At 41.5% G+C, this 22,380-nt stretch overlaps 1 protein-coding gene across 1 annotated transcript in view; it reads left to right on the top strand.

The window, feature by feature from the left end:
• brinp2 (bone morphogenetic protein/retinoic acid inducible neural-specific 2) overlaps positions 1-18,122 on the top strand; it is a gene marked incomplete at both ends in the record, with an annotated part of 170,097 nt that extends 151,975 nt beyond the window's left edge. Inside the window, 3 exons of the mRNA XM_083991619.1 lie at positions 7,814-8,036; positions 15,741-16,047; positions 17,301-18,122. Coding sequence (XP_083847745.1) covers positions 7,814-8,036; positions 15,741-16,047; positions 17,301-18,122 — 1,352 coding nt within the window. The remainder of the gene's footprint in view (positions 1-7,813; positions 8,037-15,740; positions 16,048-17,300) is intronic.
• Positions 18,123-22,380: the final 4,258 nt, after the last annotated feature.

Genomic DNA, 22,380 nt, shown 5'->3' with positions numbered 1-22,380 from the left:
TGGTACATTGGCGTTGTCTTTTCCACAGTGTAAAGGTGAAGCCCCACTATTTTTCTGATAGATAAGTTAATTCAAATTTTCCTCATTTAAATCTGCCTAATTTTCAATGGTTTCCAATGGGAGTTAACCCTTTCGTGACCATTGTTTGGCAGGGTTAGGTGAAGTAGACAAGTACTCGAGACCTCCCCACAATGAACAGTTTCTTGCTGAATGAGAAGCACTGGAGGAAAATATCATTCATTTATTTCCTTGTTCCAACTGACCACAGCTGTATCTGTGACACTGATCAGACAGTAATCTGATGCTGTTTTATGATGTGACAGTGCTCAAATACAGTAGATGAGTGCACTTTTGTCATGTTTACCATAAGAGACAGGGTTAAAGTAATAAAGGATCAAAATTGCTTATTGGAAACAGAAAACAAACACAACAGTTGACTGTGTGAAGCTTTCTTGATGGGTAAAGCTAGATGCATATTTATTTAGTTACAGTGGTGTTACAGTGTAGATGGATTACAGCTATTGTAGCCGCACTGTAAAGTTATATTGAATCACTGGCGAACATCAGCATGCTAACAGCCTCGTTATGTTTTGCAGTACAACCAAAATCCATCGTATAAAGTATGAAGTCTTAGGGATTCTCATAAATTTGAATGCATGTTTATATTTTCCTATCTGTCATGACCACTCCGCATTAGATAGATATGAGTTGAGTTTAACAAATATATTGAATGAATAAATAAAATGCTCTTTATTTTACACCTCATTCATATCAGTGGTTTTAAAGCTTTTTCACACCAAGCTCCTAAACTCACCCATTGACTTCTCAAAACAATATTTCTGCTTTCAGAAAGAAGAAAGTGTTTGAAAACCATGGCCGACACATAGTCATACATCATTTGAATATGTTGCTTATGAGTGGAGCATAGTGAGAATACATGATTTCTCTTTCTTATTGAAACCCCCTCAGGGATCCCAGTGGGTCCCCAGAAATTCACTAGAAGGGAATGTCTCTTTTTTAACTCATTGTAACTTCATTAAGTGCAGCTTAGTGATGGCCTTGTGATGACTCTGGATGGATTAAAAGTTAGGTAAAAACTTAACTCTCTGTAGAATTTGCCAGTAAAAAATAATTAGCAGAATTCAAGATGTCACAGAAAAATTGCAAATGTCAACCTGGCAGAAAAGTCAGAGGATCACCAAAGTCAGATGGATTAATTTTGGATCAGATGTGTACCCACTGACTGAAACTCATATCCCAGGAGCCCCAGCACCGGTTCAGCTAGAATCAAGAAGTGGTAGACAGTTTGAGTTTGGTGAACTTCACTCTGAACAGCTTTGTTCTGTTTGGGCTCTTCAAAATCCTGGCTCTTGCCTTTTTAATAACCCATGTCCTTGTAGGGAGTTAAATGAACAGGCATCAGCCAGCCAGTCACTTAACTGTCGCCTCCGCCTGATGATGACATGAATCACTAACTCAGCCCGGAGATGGAGATTTCAGGGCCGCATGGTCAGCCATCATGGAAACGACCCCCTCCCCCTCCAGCCTCTTTATCGGGGAGATTTTGAGTGAGCCAAATTGTCCATAAATTTGGGACATGGAGTCATAAATGTCAGGAAAAGGGAGGAAAACAGACAGACAAATTCCTCCAGCATGATGGCAGCGCTAATGATTACTGCCATGAGTGTGTGAGAAGGGAGGGACTGAGAGAGAGAGAGAGGCAGAGGCTGGGATGAAGTGATGCTGAAGGAGAGCAGAAGACAGATTAAAAGAGCAAGACTGAGGAAAACAGAAAAAAAGGTTAAAGAGTACAAAGTGAGTCAGTGGAGTGGATGAGGAATAAAGACCAATGTGTTGTTTAATTACTGATGGAGGAGATAGGCTAAGAACAAGTGGAAAAAAATACCTACCTTCAAAACAGAACTCAAGAGGGTTATTGTAATGAGCTATATCTGATGGGGAAGTCATGTCAACAACAGAAGCTGTGGATGAGGTGAGGATCAGATGTGTGGCTGAGAGCTATCAGCTTGTTACAAACAGATTACATGAGTTTCTCCCCGTCATCCAAAATGGTAGAAGTCATTAAAAATATTTTCTTTTTCTGTTTTAATTGGTTTATTTTTAACAGGGAAAATGCAACACTAATGAACAGTAGGTGGCCTATTTAAAAAAAACTGTAAGTGAGCCACAGTTAGCCAGCAAGGCCATTTTTCATCCGCTAGATGTGGCTAGATGTTAAAGGTGTTAGCTACAAGTTTAATTCCTCCCAGCCAGTAGGCTAGGTGTCGTACTCACACTCACCCGCTATCGCTACAAGCTTAAATTGTACTGGTTGCCAGGTACGCCTATAGGGAGCGGCTAGTAGCTAAAGCTAAGCTAACGCTAACCGTATTTAACAAGCAGCAGCTCCGGTTTCAGCAGACTGAAAACACATGCTGTTGGCGCAGAGATCATGTAATGCCGACGTTGCCAACGTGACCAGATGTAAATGTTTATATATTTTGGGCCTGTCAAAATTTCTTCTGTAAAATTAATACTTTTATTTGCACCCCTCTAGACGTTCTGTGGATGTATTATAAAAAGTTGTAGCCTACCTTTAAAGGCAGCCTAAACCCCCCTAATATGTACCTCCTCCAAATGTTATGGGACATGGAGAAAATTCAAATTTAAAAGTTAAAACACTTTAAAAAAACACTTTATTTTCTATACGTTATTCACTTTATTTAAAAGTTATTATACTGGAGTGGAGGATATACAGTAGCATTGTGACACAGAGGTGGTGATCGGTGCCTCTCTGGTGGGTGGAGGTACAGAAGGTGAAAGATATAAGGCAAATACATCAAACGTGTGTGTGAGATGACAAGGAACATGTGTGTGAAGGTGCTCCAGAATCAACATTTGTCCTTTTGAAGTGCCTCTTATTGTATGATAAATTTAATCCCATTCTTGTCAGTGTTACATTAATAACAAAGATATACAAAGAAAGAATACAAACAAAGAATAACACATACTTTACTTCTCCATCACCATGTAGCTAACACTGTCATTAACAGCATCAAACTTCATCGACAGCTGTCTCCAGAGATGGAAAGCAACAACAATGTCAACACTTGTATCTATTATACTGAGTTACTGTGCATGCATCATCTTGTGCGCAGCCTGTGGCCGTTAACTCCAGCTTAACTTTCCACTTTTCCTGCAAGGGATTAAGTATTTCTGATAACATATTTTCTTTAGTTTAAGTTTGTAGCTTGTCCTACCTAACTTTCTGATAGCGAGTCACTGTAGCCTCCAGTCTTCCCAGAAGAGGCAGTGCTACTCACACAGTGTATCTTCATTGTTGTCAGAAAACCACATGAACTTTGATTCACATGTAAAAAAAAAAAAAAAAAAAAAAAATTACACATGGGAATCATGTTATTTGCACATGGGAAACATGTGTTTTTGGCCTAATTTTATGTGAATCAAATGTGAATTCCCATGTGAACCCATTTTCCACATGTGGTAACATATTTTACACATGTGTTCTACATGGTAACAAATGTGACCACATGTTTTCCACATGCAAATAACATGATTACCATGTGCAAAATGTTTCACATGTGAAAAATCACATCTGAATCACATGTGAAGTTCATGTGGCTTTGCTGTAAGGGGCTGTAAATGCAACTGAAAAACACAATCACCACAACTCAGCTTGTAAAAGAGTGTTGATCTCCACAATTATTTTGTATCTAGTAATTTATTTGGCCTTCAGATAACAAACTTGAAAATGCACCTTCATATAGCCTTTAATGCTTTGTAGAGATCAGTAGAAGTGAAAGTAAACACTAAACAGAGTCATAAAAAGTTAATGTTGCCATACTAATTTAGTCCCATGTCAGTACAGGGAGGAGGAGCTGCTGCTGAAAGAGATGAGGGAACAACAGGAGGTGCAGAGACAGACAGGAACACACACAGACACACAAAACCTGTGAGAGAGAACGAGACAACCCCCCCCCCCCCCCCCCAAAACTCAGCAGTCCGGTCCAGAAGAGAGAGATCAGACATACACAAAGAGAAGGCTGCAGAGAGACAGAGCACAGTGTCATCTGGGATCAGTGAGCGCTGTAATAGGCCTGAGTCTCTTCAGTTGGGCTCAGCTCAGGTCGGCTTGGCTGCAGATTTCCTCACTGTCTCCCTGCCAACAACAGCACACGGGAATACGATTCTCCAGCAGACCAACAATCCTAGAAGGTCTCACTTAGCTGGGTTTCAGGAGGAAAAAAGAAAAGTAAATTCATGTCTCCCAGAGGTTTCACACTGGCATGATATTTGCCCACTGGTTCATAATGGAACCAAAATGATCTTAACAACATAACACTCTTGCCAAAAGCCAACACAGAGTACAGGCTGGGTCTTCTGTGCCAACACTATTCTCAGTGTAATTTACTCCAATAGTTCCCAGTTCATTTTCTTTTTGTTGGAGATTCACTCACTTGTGAATAGACACACACACACACACACACACACACACACACCACACCACCATTTAATCACAAGTGTTATATTTGCATTTCTCTCTGTCTCTGCAGTAATAGAAGTCCATGTGTCGAGGAGCCGTGGCCATCAGGGAAAACTTGTCTGTTTCTAAAATTCTATCCAGAATATGAGGCACACTTTCTTAAATTATCACTCATGACTCTTGCATTTCATGTTCAAAGACATTTCACTTGTTATAAAGGCGAAATTTACTACGATTACCTACCATTTATTTATTTATTTCTTCCCTAGGTTATTCTTTTTCTTCCTCTTCTTCTTATTCTAAGTGCCTCTTTTCTTGGTGATTTTCTTTCATTTTCAACCACAGCCAAGTGCAGGGGACTGGATGTTGTATAACAGAACACAGATACAACGCAATCCTGCTTTCACAAATCATTTTCATGAATCAATTCCACATCCTCGCTCAGACACACACTGCTACAACCTTCGCTGCAGCCTGGATCAACACATGCACCATCTTTAAATACACTATAATTTAACTGGATTGACCGCAATCAACTGACTGTAATTGAGCACTACACACCGCAAGTACCACAGATGTCAAAGGAAGCGTGTCCACCTGTGTGTTTCCGCAGTGCGGTGTGTTGAGCTCTCAACATATGTCATACGTTTCACCTCGTGAAGGAGAAACCTGCTGCTGAATGGAGACGTGAATTGAAGGAGCTACAGAAGGGTTATATATAATAGGAGATAATGTATGCTGCCACTGGTAACCAGCGATGATACACAGTGTCTGTCTGATTGATGCTTCGCTAATCATTTATCGATCAGTTCTGCGGTACTTTGAGGTGAAAACCAACCGTCTTGGTGAGGAGAGTGTGCTGACGTCCACACTTTAACAGTTTCTGTTACAAGCAGTCAAGTGGAGCCAACAGCAATTTCCATCTAAAAGCAAAAACGTTGTCTGGCTCCATTCCAACCCTTTCAAACTGTTTCACTGTTATACACACATTTCTGCTAAGTAGCTCCCACACTGCATCCAAACTAACCCACACTGCACATAGCTGGGGTTGCAGGCTGCAGGAGACATGTCTGTTGTGGCATGTGTTTACTATGTCAGGGGATGTCTTTAAAGAGGAACTAAGCAGGATTTCTCCCGTGGCTATGCTACATTTTTATCTTAATTAAAAAGCTCCGGAGTAATTGTGATGGTTAACTACATGACTTGTGACTTGTTATGAGTGAGAACGGAGGCTCTCTGTCTTCACCTGGCGTCTCACAGCTGAAAACCATCCTTGCAACATCAGTGTAAGTTACTCGGTCGTCGCCCCGGTGTCCAAGCTCTCGTCTCTGCACACCCCAACACAAACGCGTAATCTTTTGTTCATGACGGTTAAGACTGCACACAAATACACGCATCGTAACATTGTATATGTTATATCGTTATCCACCGCTCCATTTATTGATTTTTCGCCGGCTTCGTTGTAAACAAATGCACATGGGCAAGAGCAGCGTAACCAAAACAGCGAAAAACCGAGCGGACATGCATCGCTCCCCTTTAATTAAAGCTCATGTGGCCACAGCGACTGCTGTTCAAGAGAGTTTGGGGTAACACTTTATTTGATGCCTATCTCTATAACGCATTATAACCATACTTATGAGTTATTTAAGCAATATCACACGAGAGGGAGTGCTGTTGTACTGTATATCAGCACTGGTGTGATTTGGCCTCCTGAGATTCCAAACTGGCTCTTAACTGCTACTCTGACTTTGACTCGTGTGTAGTCGTGTGTGCTGTATTGTGTGCTGTGTCGAAGGGATGAATGACCAGTCTCTTTTCCAGGTTTTGCTGTGCATGACTAGGAGACTGTGATTGGCTGCATTGTGAAAATGTGGGCGTGACCAGCTGAATGTGTGAATGAAAGGATGACTGAATGAATGGATGTGGGCATGAGTAAATCATCTCCATCACTTAAATAATATCTAAATTAAATCTTAGACTTTACTTTGATGCGCAAGGTTTTTAACAAACAAGATGTTCATGTCAGCAGTTAATACTTTATCTGAAATGTAGTTCTTAGGAAGTGACTGTCACTTTACACTTAAAATGTGTTGTCTTTTTAACTCATGGATTTCTTTTATTTTTCCTTTCTTGTTGGAATTGTATCTTTTTCTATATATGTTTATGTGTGCTTGTGAGTGTGTACAGTATATAAGGTATACAGCCTGAATGAGCTTCTTCCATTTGTTGGGTTTCCAGCTCTATTTATAGATGGATTGCTGGGCAAATGAGAGATTGATTTTCTTCCATTACAGTTTACACAATATGATCTGAACTGTGAGTGCGCCTGTTAACATTAATGTCACATAAAGGCTGCCAATTATTGGAGAGTTCTACAACTCTTTCCACAACTTGCTAACCTGTGTTACAAGAACATTTGGAATTCAGCTGGCAAACTCTTAGATAAAGATAATTGGATAACATGGAGGTCAAGGGATGATATTTTCTTCAACAGACCACTGAAGATAATTAAAGCCCTGTTTTATGTTTTGTTAATGAGAATTCATTGCCTCTACATTTATCACACACAGGTCTGTCTAACCCGAAATGATTCAGAGGCTTTGATGGTTTAAAAATGTTGTTAGAAGTGGCAGAGGTGATGTCAGGCTGGCACGAAGTGAAATAATGTCATAAACGTATTTATGTCAAACCTTCCTTCTTGTGTCTATTTGGCTTTTGACACAAACTTGCTGTGACAGCTGCAGAATTACATGAATTACATTTATAACTGTTTTCAGGATTTTGGACCATTTTTACCAAAAGGTGTCATCAGATCTATTCAGCTCCTGATTATGGATGTTTCCTCTAACTTGTTTAGATTTTTTTTTTTTTTTTTTGAGGCAGAGCACAAATGGAAATATCCACCCGTACGTGACACCATATTGTCAATCACCAGATGACTAGTGTTTCCAAATAACAGTGTTGCTAAATGTTGCAAATGATGCTTCCGTGAATATGATGAGCTGGTAATGGTGAGGTGAATGAGCATAACTACAGATTGAGGCACAGGTGTTTACTTTGTAATGGCAATTCATTAGAACATAACAGCCTTTTTTTTAAATATACTAATTACATATGAAACTCCCCCAGCTCCACAGTCATTATCTAGGAATGCCACCAGGGATAAAATAGCATGTGGTGAATGGGTTTTGCTGTGCTCAAAGGGGCTTTGTTAACATATAAATTACTTCAGAGCATTTCATTTTGTTCTTTTATCTCTTTCTACACCTCTCTCCCTCTCCCTCTGCCCCTCTGTCAAACTCCCTGCAGATGAATTCAAAGCCTTTATGAAGCGCTTGCCTACAGACCGGTTCTTGAATGTGTCCATGATTGCCAAGTTCTGGTCGGCCGACCTGTCCCTCCAGAAGCGCTACACCCAGCTGGAGTCCAGCACCGCCCTGGTCCTGGGAAAAGCCCAGAAGATCGTCAGGAAACTGTTCACCCTGAGCAAACGCTGCCCCAACCAGCCTCGCATCAGTCTGCCCCGAGACAGGTATGCCCCTCCCCCCACTACACTCCCTCCCCGGGGATACAACGACAGAAAACAACCTAAATGAAGATGTCATAATTTGTCATCGCTGTGAGTTTTAAGGTTGCAGCTTTGTGCAGATTCACAGCTGCAAGCTCTCTTAACACCCGGCCTCAAGTAGGACACACTGGGAAAATCCCACCGCTACGTGTCGGGAAAGAGTTCAGAGTTGAATTTAGCAAATCCTCGAAACTTGGTGGGAAACATGAGCGCGGTTCACACTCAGCTGTCTCAGCTTTGCTTTTCTCTGCAGTCAACAGATTATGCAGTAAATAGTGGATACAGCTGTAGCCTGCGAGTACCATGGATCATCTGAATCGACCGTCCGCAGCACTCTCAGAATTTGTTCGCAAAACCTGTTTAGCCTCTAACATGTGCTGTCGCCTCTCAGTTCTGTTATCTTGTAGTTTCAGGCATGAATATGTTCAGGGCTTTCCTTTGGGACGCTATAGGCTATAGTCCTCGCTGCAGCCGGCCCCGGTTCGAATCCCCCGGTGTGCCCTTTGCTGCATGTCATTCTCTTTCTATCTGCCTACCTATTTCTTGTCTACCTCTACTGTCCTGTCAATTGAAAGCAAAAAGCGACCCCCCCCCCAAAAAAATAAATAAATAAAAATGTGTGTATATATATATATACACACACACATATATATTATATATATACACACATATATATTAAAAGGAAGAGTTTGCTGGGGCGTCGCGTGGCGTAGTGGTTAGAGCGGGCGCCCCATGTATAGAGGCACAGTCCTCGCTGCAGTCGGCCCTGGTTCGAGTCCCGCATCGGGCGCCATTTGCTGCGTGTCGTTCCCCCTCTCTCTGCCTCCCCGTTTCCTGTCTGTCTCAACTGTGCTATCTATAAAAAAAGGCATAAATGCCCCCCCCCCCCCAAAAAAAAAAAAAAAAAGGAAGAGTTTGCCTCTAAGTGAAGCTACTATGAAAACAAACTGTTAAAAACAGTCATATTATGCAGAACAAATCTTCACCGACCTTCCACAACAAAAAACAGGAAGCAGAGGCACAGTCATCTTTAAAGTGCATGCTAATGCTCCAAAGATCCTTTTCAGATCTCCCCTTGTGTTCATAGAAACATTACACCAATGTTTACTCTTTATGACTCACATACCGCCATTATTGTTGTTGTGATTTAAACTGAACTTGCTTACACAATGTTTCACAAAATATACATTTAAATGCAACTCTACAAGCTGTTAGCTCTATTATGGTCACACACAGAGACAGACAGAAGGGCATTAAATAAGCTCTCAGGTTAGTCAGGCTCATTTAGAAGGCAAAACTATGGCCAACAGTAAATGATCCAAATTGTCTACTGTGCTTACCTATCAGAGTTTACAGGTGAAGCCTCAAGTTCAGTTCATACTGTAATTAATATGTCATAAAAAGGAACCGATTATTCTTTTCCAGCTTTTCAGACTCAGAAATATGTTTAAAGTGTTGGATACTTATTCTAGAGGACATGGAAGTGCCATATCATGAGGTAGGCGTGTGTTGAAGTAATCCCAGGGGGGCAGTTTCAGTAGCTCTGGACCGCTGAAAACACTTGAGAGTTTTTCTCACTTTGACATGTCACTATTTGAGTGGAGGTTCCCTAAATAGCAACAGGCCTGGCTCTGGCCTCTGGCCTCAGTGCCCAGTGTAATTTGCAGACTTTTAGTAAGAGGTTGATGTTATATCTTACCATACAATGATAATATGAGATGTCGTGAAATTTGGTGTTTACCATTTAGAGACATCTTGCAAAAGTCATTGCTGCGATGAAGATTCAGGCTGTGTGTTGCCGGGTTCAAAACGTATGGTTGTGGATGAATTCGATATTTTTGATATATGCTAGAATAGTAAACAAGCCCATTTCTGTACTTCTTGGTTACCGAGTGAGACAACTTCCGTGGTATGCGATAGTTAGTTTTTTTATTCATCGAAACTTTCAATAGTGCCCCACTGGGGTCCAATATCATATTAAAAGCCCCTGAAATAAGCACAATAGGTCCCCTTTAACAACATGGACATGACATCCTTGCTCAGTTTAAAGTAAGGTGGGAGTTGTGACTGACTGCCCATGTTGGCCTCCTGCTGCACAGCAGGTGTTCAACATAGTGCTACACAGCTGGAGAGAAAAAATGCAAAAAAAAATGAAGAGACAAAGGAAGAAAGTGCGAGGGATGTGATGACAGGATGGTGACTGAGAGAGGTAGAAAGGGGAAAGTGAGATGAAGGGTCTTGTTACCGTCTGCGGGGGCCGTTGTGGGCCGAGGCATGCGGCATCGTGGCACACTGTAATCAAGTCCTTCCCCAGACTGACAGCTCGGCACTTGTTTACAGAGGACTTCAATTTCCCTGACAGACCTCTTCCCCTCCCATCACTCCGTCTCCCCCCTCCCTTCCCTTCCTCTGCTCGGCTTTCCTATGTGTTTCTCTACCGCAGTTACCTTCGTCTCCCCCGAGTTCGGTCTCTCCGATGCCGACGCCCTCCCCACCCGGTACAAGCAACAGCAAATTATCAGGCGCTGCTCGGCTGCAAAAAACTCCCAATTTCCTCCTGCACAAATCCATTTGTTTTATCATCATTCATTTTTGTCTATTTACATAGGCCTGGGGGGGAGGGAATTGTCGGAGCATTTGGGCAATGTTGTGTGAGATTTCCTGAACTTCGCCTGAGGATAGAATCTCTGCAGAGCCAATTTTCAGTCTGAACTTGTTGCTACTGTTACCGCACCAAAGTGGATGGTAATTTATGTATTTCTGCATTTTCATCTGTATTGCAGTCGTACCAAACAGCCACCCTTCTTAAAAAAAAAGAGGTGTCAAATTGCCATAGATAAATAAACCCATTTATAAGTAATATGGAGCAGACTGTGAATTTGATTTTCACCTGTGAAAATGGGATGCATATGAAATAAACAGGCTTGTTTTGTGTTTAAGGCACTCATCTCTGAAACTTGTCTTTGAATACCCTCCGTCAACTTAACTTTTTTAACTCCGAGAATACTTTAAAAGGGAGAGATTTTCTCACCTCTTCAAGTTAACGGGGGAATGAAATAAAAAGAAGTACCACATGAGGCATGAAATGGAGAGAAAAACATTAGCAGTAACACCTCGCAATGCAGAAGTAAGGTACAAGATATTGGGAGTTTCTAACCATGGAATGAAATCTGTGAAACATTTAAAATGCAAAAACAGAAGCGAAGAAACAGAGAAACAAAGTGAGACGGAATACGTATTGTAGATTTCCATTTTATGTCTGCTTTTACCTCGACTCAAATTGAAAGAAAACATGTGTTTGGAGAGCATCCATTGTCCATGCCACATTAAAATCAAATCACAACATAGAGAAATGAGGAGGTGTGTTGCATTTTACTGTTGTCCAGTGGACCGCTCGGACCTGCCAATGCTAAATGCAAAGCATGGTCAGTTTTCTACAAAGACGTGCATTGTTCCTGCCAGAATGGAACATAATCAACTGTCCAATTACGACTCAGAGGTGAAAGTATGAGGATTCTGCCAAGAAAATTTCCCTGAGTGTCCGACTGCACAGCGGCCTGCTGCCCAGTCCCATAATGATAAATGTGACTGAACGTTGGAGCCATATCCCACAGTAAACTATTGTAATGTGAGAGGCTGTTCGGCATGGCTGTCATCAGCTCATGTCACCAATGACAAGCTCCGCCCACTATCTCACCCCTGGGCTGGATAAAACGAAGTAAAGATAAAGGTGAACTTCACTGTGACATCATAATGTTCTTGAAAACACACCGATCTGCTGTAACTCAGGAAAATTAGATGTGACCATGTTTACTCTCACACGGCTGGATGGTACTGGCCCAGTTCATTTTGGCATGGATGATGTTCCCTCTGGCAAATTAATTGTTTCCATGTTTATTTTGCGATTCATTATTTGATTGTTGTATTTGTTCTATCATTTGTGCATCTTACAAATGGTGCATTGAGTCTTTCATTGTATAACTTGATGGATGCCTGTGGACTCCCACAACAAAACAATTTCTCATTTTAACCTGATCAACAACGAATCAGCAGCTCAGCGGCACAAAAATAATGACTCATTAATTCCTAATTACTGAAATGTTATTTGAGACATTATTTATGCCCCTTCCTTATAAGTTAAAGTCTTGGCGCAACACATTGCATGATCCACTTCCCATTACTTCAGCCACTGGGAAAACTGTCTTTAAAAGTCATTAATTAATGTGAGGAACAATATTCATAATTCAAATATATTGCATGATAGCAAGATTGTAATCTGCGTTATTTGGAGTATGTAGTATACTGTATACCACAGAGCAAAATATGTTTTGGACAAACATTTGACAATAGCAGATTTACGTATGTGGGATTACTAATCACCACTCAGTATGATAATGTTTGACTAATGCATAATGCTTTATCAACACACTGTACACTTAGCATGTTACTAATACTGTAATAATAATAACTTTATTTACTGTATAGCATCTTAAAAACACAAGTTTACAAAGTGCTTGACAAAAGCAACATATAAATGGGGCGTTGTTTAGCTCAGCTGGCACTGAATCCCGACTCAGGTGGCCTTTTGCTGCATGTCATTCCCCCTCTCTCTGCCTCCCATTTCCTGTCTCTCTCTCTCTCAACTATACTATTGATTAAAGACGAAAAAGCCCAAAATATACTTAAAAAAATATAAAAACACACACACATATAAATACCAAAGAAGACAAGTCACATACAAATGTCACAAGCCATAGGAGATGGACCGCCCAAACAATACAGCAACACAGGCAATACAAGACCCCAACGACAAATTGAGACCAGGAGGACTTAAATTAAAATGCAGGATGCAGTTAATTGGTTAAAATAAATAAAACGGGGATAAAAGGAGAGAGAATGAGATTCGATAAGATGGGATAAAGGAGTTCAAATAGAGGAAGGCGTAAAGGGAAAACTAAGAGCGTTTGAGTAAAACTGTGAGATAAAATGAGGCAATAGTGGAGGGGAAGTGACAGTGATTCTAAAAGTAGCATGTGGAACTAAACCAACTGAGGGGGTAAGGGTAAGACAGGGAATAAAAATGATATAGGAAACAAAAGGAAAACAATAAAAAGATGATTAAAAAAAATACTACTCTACTGCAGAAGCAGGGGAGGATGGGATATTTAACATGAAGCGTTTATTACTCGTGCCCCCTTTGAGCAGACTGAGCTCTGACAGGATACTTTCAGCGGCAGTGAGCAGAGCTGCAGCTCCTCCGAGTGTAGATATGGATGCGGATTGCTTGGACTACAACTGCAGTTGTGTTGTGAATCTATGATGCTTTTTTCCTCAGCTGCACTTTATGTTTCGCTGCTTCTATTAAGATTAGCCGAGAAATCGTCGTCAAAACCACACGGTGCTTTGAATCCGCAGCGAGAATCAGATGTGACAGAATGTGTCGCCAAGACACCGCGGGAGCTCGGGAATACAGCGGCTTCAATACAAGCTCTTATCCAGCACAGCCATGTCAATTCACTGCGCACACACACACAGACACACAAATCCTGCATGTCTAAACTCATCCAGTCTGTCTGAGTCCTCCTCAGTCGTTACAGCTTAATAACACAGTATAGTGAGCTGCTTTAACCAGCTCTCACTAGTCTCCTGTCTAGCTGCTGAGCCGGTCACAGCTGAGGGTGCACCCACACACTCCGGTCAGCACTAATGGGAGAGGGAGGGAGATAGATGTGTGTGTGGGTGGGTGGGTGGGTGGGTGACAGGCACACACACAGAGCCACAGTGGACCTCGCAGTGGTGACACAGTTGCTGTCTCTATCTTTCCATCTCTTGCCTTGTCTCTCTTTTCTTTGTCACTCATTGATGTTTTTATTTCTTTCCACACTGAGCCGACTCCACTTTATGCGGCGAGAATGTCCCGATGGCTGCTGATGATAGCCATTGAAAACTAGACTCATTATGAATGGGATTATGTCAAATTAAAAGTTGAAATCATATCCCCAGTCTCAGCCCTGCTACCCAGCCACAATAGCTTTTATTATTGTCCAAGTTTAGCAGTCACAGTTATTTAGGAGTCAGTTCATAATTCATAAAGTCAATTTATATTTTCTGCATTTCCAAGGGTCTGCTTTTTGCCGTCATGTCTGATTCTAGCACGTGGTGGAAATTTTATTGAAGTTAGCATATTCTCTGTAATAATAAGTATAATATAATATAATATAAGTCTAGGTAACCTACTGAACCCTGACTGCAATAAACCTTGGGGTTGGAGTATTAGAAAGGGCTGCAACCACTGGTCAGTGGGCACAACCCTGAGCTACTAGACCTCCTTCTCTATAGAGAATGAAATCATTGTGCATTCTATTTCCTCGGTCTTGTTTTTTGACTCCCCACAGGCAGACCTAAAGATTTCTGCAACACTACAACATAACAAAAGAAACACTCTCTGACTGCACTGAATGTTCTTTGTCTTTAGGGGCCACTGTAGATGCCATGTTGGTGATACTTGAGTGATTAGGGCAATTGGGAAGAAGAGGTGATGTAACATAAGAAGAAACACTGCTGTGTTTTACTTGAAGTTTTGAACCATAAAAAGATTCAGTAGTGATGTGATTTTAAGTACTACAAATCACCACAGTGTAGTTTTACATCTTCTCTCTCAGGTTTCTCTCTGCACTGCAAAAACTCAAAATCTTGCCAAGAATATTTGTCTTATTTCTAGTCAAAACAGATCTACTTAAAATAAGACGCATCACATTAAAAAGTAACTTGTTTTTAGACACTTTTTACTTCTTTCAAGCATATTTTCACTTGAAATAAGTAGAAAATTCTGATAGTGGATCACATTTTTCTTTCTTATTACAAGCACAAAAAACCTGCTTTCACTGGCAGACTTTTCTACTTATTTCAAGTGAAAATTAGTTTGAAACAAATGAAAATTATCTAAAAACAAGTTCATTTTTAGGTGATGAGTCTTATTTTAAGTGAAAAGAGATTAGTTTTGACTAGAAATGAGACATTTTACAATAAATAAGACAAATATTCTTGGCAAGATTTTGAGTTTTTGCAGTGTTGAGCAGGTTAGCGGGTAGAAACTCAAAGAAACCAAGTCCTGCGAGGTGTCACAGTGACATCACAAAGATACAGAAGCCACAACAGCTGATTTCATGGCTCAATTTCTGAATACAGGCTGTGTGCATTTGTGTTTGATTCTTTCATTGTATTGATATAGAATCAAGACCTTCTTTATGACAAAAAAAATGTATACTATGACCTTTAAAATGCACGTTTTTGCTGACCTCCAAGTGTGTAATTTCCTACCTCAACATGGCGATGTACAGGGTGTGATTCTGACCACACCCAATTACAGTATATAGTGAGCTTTCAGATCTGCCCCTGTGTTCTCAATCAAATCAAATCAGATGAACTTTATTTGTCCCGTGGCGTCGTAACAGCTGCTTTGTACTTGCAATACATACATACACAATACATACACTACAATAGTAACAATGGCACACATATCCAAGAAAGAAAAGAGAAAAAAAATAAAGTGCAATAAATAGTTTAAAATACTTATAATACAAGTTCAAATAAAAACATACTGTGTTGGAATATGTTGTATGTTGTATTCACAGCTGTATTATTGTGTTTTCCCTTCCTCCCCTGCAGGTCTGTGGGGTTCTGGTTGAGAAGGGCTCAGTCTCTGCTGTACTGCAACGAGCATGGCGTGCTGGGCTCCTTCTCTGAGGAGGTGAAGAGCTGCAGCTGCCCCGCCGAGCAGCCCACCTGCCAGGGAGCCGTTCCCTGCATTGTGGGCACCTCCACCACCTCCTGCTCCTCCTGTGCCAGCGACAATGCGACCCGATGTGGATCCTGTCACCATGGCAACCTCCTTCATTTCGGTTCCTGCCAGCCGAGCATCGCCGCATCCTTGGACCACTATCTGAACTTTGACTTGGACATGCCCGATGCTGAGGTTCTCATAGCTTTCTCACATTTGTTGACTCTGTTGGTTTCATATGATGTCCTTTAACCCCTGTGGAGAAAATGTACAGTAGCCTTTATTAGACACAGTCATGTCTTTCTTTGTACCTACAGACAATCAGACCTCAGACAATAACAGCAAAAAAAATAACAACACAAACTGGAAAAATCAATGTTTGTTTTGTAGGATGCTACACTGCTGAAAAAGTTCTACAATCTATGACATACTCAAACGTGAAATACCTGTAAATTAACAATACTTATTTATCTCGTTCATATTTATTCCCAATCTTTATTGTAAGTCCACATGTTGATGACAAAACAAAATGTGTACAATGCATACACACACTTGAGTTCAGTCAAGCAAGACAGATTTTAGCAAGAACACCCGGCTATTTAAAAGATTAAATTCCATAATTCAGTTTATGTCACTCACAACAATTTGGCTGGTATTGTTTTCCCCTTGTATGCCTACGTTACCGTAACAAAATGTGGTCTAGGAGACACCAACTGTAGCGGGAAGTACCACGGTCAAAGTTTGTCACAGCAGAGTTATAGAGTTTGATTTTATATATTTTTTATTGTGTATAGCAGTTATAAAATTTAGATTTTATGACTTTGGAGTTATATAGATATGCAAATGAAGGCATCATCACCATCAAGATGTCAATGTGTCATCCCCTCTTCTGAATTATGGTAGATTTTTATTTTTTTTATTAAATGGGAACTTTTTTTTACCATAACTATGCTACATTTTTATGTTAATTAAAGAGCTTCAGAGTAATTTGGTTAAATAAGTGACTTGTAACTTGCAAGACCAGAGCCACCGTCTCGGCGGCACCGCAACACAAATGCGCCCCATAACCCGTAATCTCTTGTTTAGGACAGATTAGACTATTAGACTATCATAAAATGCTTATATGCTAAAAAAAAAAAAAAAACCTTATCCACCTCTTTATTGATTGCTTTCTCGCCGGTTTCGTTGAAAACAAATGCACATGGCCGGGAGGAGGGTTGGCAAAACAACAGAAAAAGGCATAGTTTCCATTTTAAAGTTGACAGCCAAACCTAAAGATGGTTTTCATGTTTTTATAATATTAACAAAAGATTAAGTTTAAAACATCAAACATAATATGTAGTACATAATTATGATAATATATAATCATTATTACACACACACAAATGTGTATATATACTATATGGAGAGTGAGAGATGCAACAATACCTATATCTGTCCCTCTCCAGGCGAAGTACCTGCTGCAGCGACTGGACAGCAGAATAGAGGTCCATGCCATCTACATCAGCAACGACGTCCGCCTGGGGAGTTGGTTCAACCCTGCCTGGAGGAAGAGGATGCTGCTGACCCTCAAGAGCAACAAAAACAAGTCCAATCTCATCCACATGCTAATGGGCATTTCTTTCCAGATATGCTCGACTAAGAATTCGACACTGGAGCCCGTGCCTGCCATTTACGTGAATCCTTTCGGCGGGAGTCACTCGGAGAGCTGGTTCATGCCAGTGACCCAGCCTGACTTCCCTGACTGGGAGAGAACTCGACTGGACGCCGTTGTCACGGCTCAGTGCTACAACTGGACTCTGTCTCTGGGCAACAAATGGAAGTCCTTCTTTGAAACGGTGCACATCTACCTGCGAAGCCGCATCGTCACGGATGATCCGACAGTGAACGAGACTCTCTTCTACGAGCCGTTGGATCTGGACGACCAGACGTCCAACCTGGGGTACATGAAGATCAACACGCTGAAAGTGTTTGGATACAGCATGCACTTTGACCCGGAGGGCATCAAGGATCTGATCCTCCAGCTGGACTACCCCTACACGCAGGGCACACAGGACGCTGCCTTCCTGATGCTGCTGGAGATGAGAGACCGCATCAACCGCCTGTCTCCGCCGGCGCCGCAGCCACTGGACCTGTTTTCTTGTCTGCTGCGCCACCGGCTCAAGCTGTCAGCCGGAGAGGTGGCGCGCATCAAGGATTCTCTGCAGTTGTTCAACTCCAAGCTCCCCAACGCTTCTCCTGAACCTGAGCTGGCCCAGCTGTGCAGCTAGCTATCTAGCTCAGCACAACCAATCAGGTTCAGGAGCGATACCGCGCACGGAAAATGGAGAGTTGCTGCTTCAGGGACCTTAACCCTGAACTAAACCCTGGGGGGGGTTGAGGCCCTACGACTGTTGGCTTTTTGGACTCAAACTGTCCGGATTAATAGAACACACACCTCTGAAGGCTGACTGGGCTTTTCTTACCGTCGCCCTTGGCTGCTTTTATCTGGTGTCACATTTTTATCCACAAGTTACAAGAGGGAGAGTCGAGTCCTTTTGTGGAGAAACCACCGACACATGGACTCTCTTTCAGAGGCTCTACTGTACCAGCCTGGAGGCTTACGTTTTTGCTGTTACCGCTCCGCTTTTGACAAACTGGTTCGAGCTGAGTGACTCCCTTGCACCGATGGGTTTTGTGAATCAGAACGTCAGAGAGGGCCGATGTCATTAAGTATATCTGAGATCTGTACCTTGCAAAGATGAGGGCGATTTTGATATGTAAAGAGGAACTCTTACGGCGTCTTCAAAACCCAGTCAGTGGAAAAGGATTCCCCCCTTTTCTATGCCTATTTTCTTTGCCTCTTGGGGGTGGGGAAGGGAATATGGGATAATATTATATATGTGGTGAATGAGTTGTTTATGTTATGCTTAATAGTTTAAAATTTGATAATCCTGAACCCTGTTACTGTCTTTGAATATTTCTTTTTAATCCCTGCCTTCCATTTTATCTGGCATTTGAACACTTGTAAGTATCTACGCTTAACATTTGAGTGAGAAGCCTGTTAGTGATGTTCTGTCCTTGGTGGTGTGTCTATACCCAAATACGGTTTAACACATCAGCAAACTGAATGGCAAAATATCTTCAATGTTGAGTTTTTGACTTTTTTTGAGCTGAAAAATCATTAAGAAACCTTCTGATGTGGTAACAAAAAGGTCTGCAGACAACAACGCTGTAAATAATGCTCCATCTAACCCCCAGGTGTGGACAAGTGCACATTGCTTTTTAGATAACCGAGTGCAAAGACCAAAAAAATGTTTATAACAAAAACAAACTCATGCCTTATATGGAGATTCAATGTTAAGATAAGAAGCACATTTAGGTTTTTGTGTTTGATTTCCCAGCAAAGGCTGTGTTGCTTTTTATATTTCAGTATTTCTACCAAGACAGAACAACAAACACATTCTCCGGAATACGTGGTAATGTAGCTTTTTTCCATGTAAATGCCAGTCACACTTGTTTTGATTTGGTGTTGTGAAACTTTGAGTCACTATTCACAGTGCACACCAGTACTTGCATAATAATGTAATTGTTCTGCAAAATCCTTCTATTGCCGATCGGACAAAACCTAAGTAACTGATGACACCTGATTGATTTTATTATACTTTTAAAAAGAAAGGTTTTTTCGGTTTAGTCTCAGGTCAACGAAAACTGGTTTGTTCCTTTGTGTTTCCATTCGTTTGTTTGAATCGTTTTGTTTAGTTTTTACACGTGGGTCCAGTATTAGGCTGTGGCGGTTACCACGGCGACCGGACTTGCAAAGATTTCTACAGGGCAGCGATGGTACATGTGAGCTTGAGAACTAAGCAGGATGACACTTGATATGATTTTAAAAATTACTTCACTAATTTCTCACTGACAGTCAGTAAACCTTGTATGTCATTTTCAGCAGTTCTTCTGTGCTCAGCTTGCTTAAGTAAAAACAAAGTGGTTTATCTATCTGGCATCCTCTTCTTTGTTTCAGAGAGTTATTTCACCCCCTCACTGTTACCACATGTACAACAAACACAGCAATGTCTTACAGAGCCGTTTGTCTTCAAGGTATTAGGACAAGTTTATATCTCTTCTAATGTCCTTGCTTTGTAAGGACTGAGTCCACATTGAGCTGGGCAATGCAGCTGGGAAAATACAAGTGACCTCGCAGTTTATGAAACGTCAAGTTCAAATTCAAGTTTAATGAGCACAAAGTCACAAAAAAAACCTCCGTGCTTAGTAATTTGATGGGTAATTAATATTAACTCTCACTCTATTAGTTCATTTTATAGGCCTATATTTTTAATCAGGCTAACTAAATGCAGCTCCCAGGGCAGAAGTAATTGAGTTTGGTTTTCGCCTTAAGATGGATTTACTGGATTTAGTGTTTGACTTTGGACATGTGTTGGTCCCGTCACTTACAGTGTTTGTTCTCATCTCTGGCAGACTGATTTGCTCCCAATTATCCTCACACTGGCCCTCATTTATCAAACCTGCGCAGGATCTGGTGTAGATTCTGGTGTAAATATCAGTGTACGCCAAGTGTCACGTGTGATTCACCAAAAGTGTGTACGCTGCTGATTTCGGCGTAGAACCGGCGTGGTGGTGATAAATCCGGCGGTTGAAAACGAGCGTAATTTAAATGTCACGCCCCGATATATTCCTGCTTTAGAGGCGTCGCCCTGCCCCTTTTACGACATGGAGACACGGAAGACGGCCAAGAAGAGGGACTTTACCGACATTACCGCGTTGAACAGGGAGAGGGCGGCAACATTAAATATCTGGACATTGATAGATTGATAGATTTTGTGATTGATAAGCGTCATCCCGGTGGATAGAGGCTGCAGACGCACGTGTCACCGACCACGTCAGGAAACCCAGCGATCTCATGAAATGCTCCTGCAGTTTACTAAACACAAGTGATTGAGGAGGAATCATATCATATTACTGCTGCGAACGCGACTTTATGACCATCAGCACCGCTGGCATGGTTTGGCTGATGGAGGGATGTGAAACACCGGCTCGATCTCCCGCTGACAGGTCCCGGTGACGGGGGAAAAAAAAAAAAAAAACACTCCGCCGCGGAGATCAGCTGCACCTGGACAGGTAGCGGAGCCCCCCCCCCGCTCCGGTGTCCAGCAGAGAGAGAGACTGAGGAGCCGTCCAGTCATGCTCTGGTGCAGGAGATGTTGGAAGTTTGTGTGTGATCTACAATAACAGGTCTGTCTGTCATTGACTGTTTCTGTTTACACAGCTGATTAACGAGCATCTGTCACATCATGGTTTTTAATTCATCTCAGTTGTTCAAAATAAAAGTCGAGTTAAATTTTCAACACGGACCGGTGGTATCATTTTTTTTTTGGCTACTTTTTAAAAATCTTTTTATCAATATAAACAACAACAACATGTGCTCCACATCGCTGCGTTATTAGACTGTGGTTTAATAATCATTTTGACACAGCAGCACTCCTTCCTGCATGTTCTACGCTGGTTCCAAATGTGCGTACACCTGGTCAGAGCTGGCGTGAGATTTGTGCTTACCGTACGCTCACGCTCAGATTAATAAATGCCGATCCTTGCGGTGAATTTGGTGTACACCCATTTTTTTGGTGTACGCAAGTTTCATAAATGAGGGCCACAGAGAGCGAACTTGTTTTATATCACATATACTGACAATTACAATACAAGTGCCAGTAATGATTATTGTCAACAATGTGTCATGCTACAACCAAGCGTCCTCATTGAAAGTTTATGTGTAGTACTTTCTTTGTCAGCAGGTCAGTGTCTCTCCTGGTCAACGTCAAACAACATAAAATAATAATAATCTAATATCCAGGAAATGACCTCTACTGGCACTTTAATGGGTTCTCTCCTGGCCTGTATCTCATCCCTCCATCAAGTTTTGTGTAAATCAGTAATATATTATTTTTATGGGGTCTTGATGACATACAGAGCAGCACATGCAGGTGGAAACATAACCCTGATGGAGGTAAGAGCTTTTCTTGCTCAAAAGGAAAAGTTACACTCAATGGCCTGATTCTCCTTAAAGGGATAGTTCAACATTTTGGCAAATTGGCCCATTGCCATAATCCCAATAGTTTTAGGAGTAGGTTCGTTACCTTTACTTGCCGGTGCAAGCTATTTTTAGAATGGCAGAGCAGAGCCATGAGCTGCTCAGAACTACACTACGGAGGCTAATGGGATTTCTTGGTCTCCCTCATCAAACTGATCAAATACACAATCCAACAACTCCAAAACTCTTGTGGACAAGTTGTGACCTGCACATTAGCCCATTAGCCTCCGTAGTGTTGTTCTGAGCAGCTTGCGGCTCTGCTCCGCTGTTCTAAAAATAGCTTGCGCCGACAATTAAACGTAATGAACCTACTCCTAAAAGGGATCATGGCAGTGGGCCAATTTGCCAAAAATGTTGAACTATCCCTTTAACAAAATGCAACTATTTGACAGAGTGTAGTTTGTGGTGCTGTTGAATTATATTGCTATAACCCCCAAACTTCG

This window comes from Trachurus trachurus (genome assembly GCF_905171665.1).
Source record: "Trachurus trachurus genome assembly, chromosome: 17".
NCBI classification, from domain to species: Eukaryota; Metazoa; Chordata; class Actinopteri; order Carangiformes; family Carangidae; genus Trachurus; species Trachurus trachurus.
The sequence above is the reverse complement of the archived record's forward strand: the minus strand, read 5'-3'. Positions and strand labels throughout refer to the sequence as shown.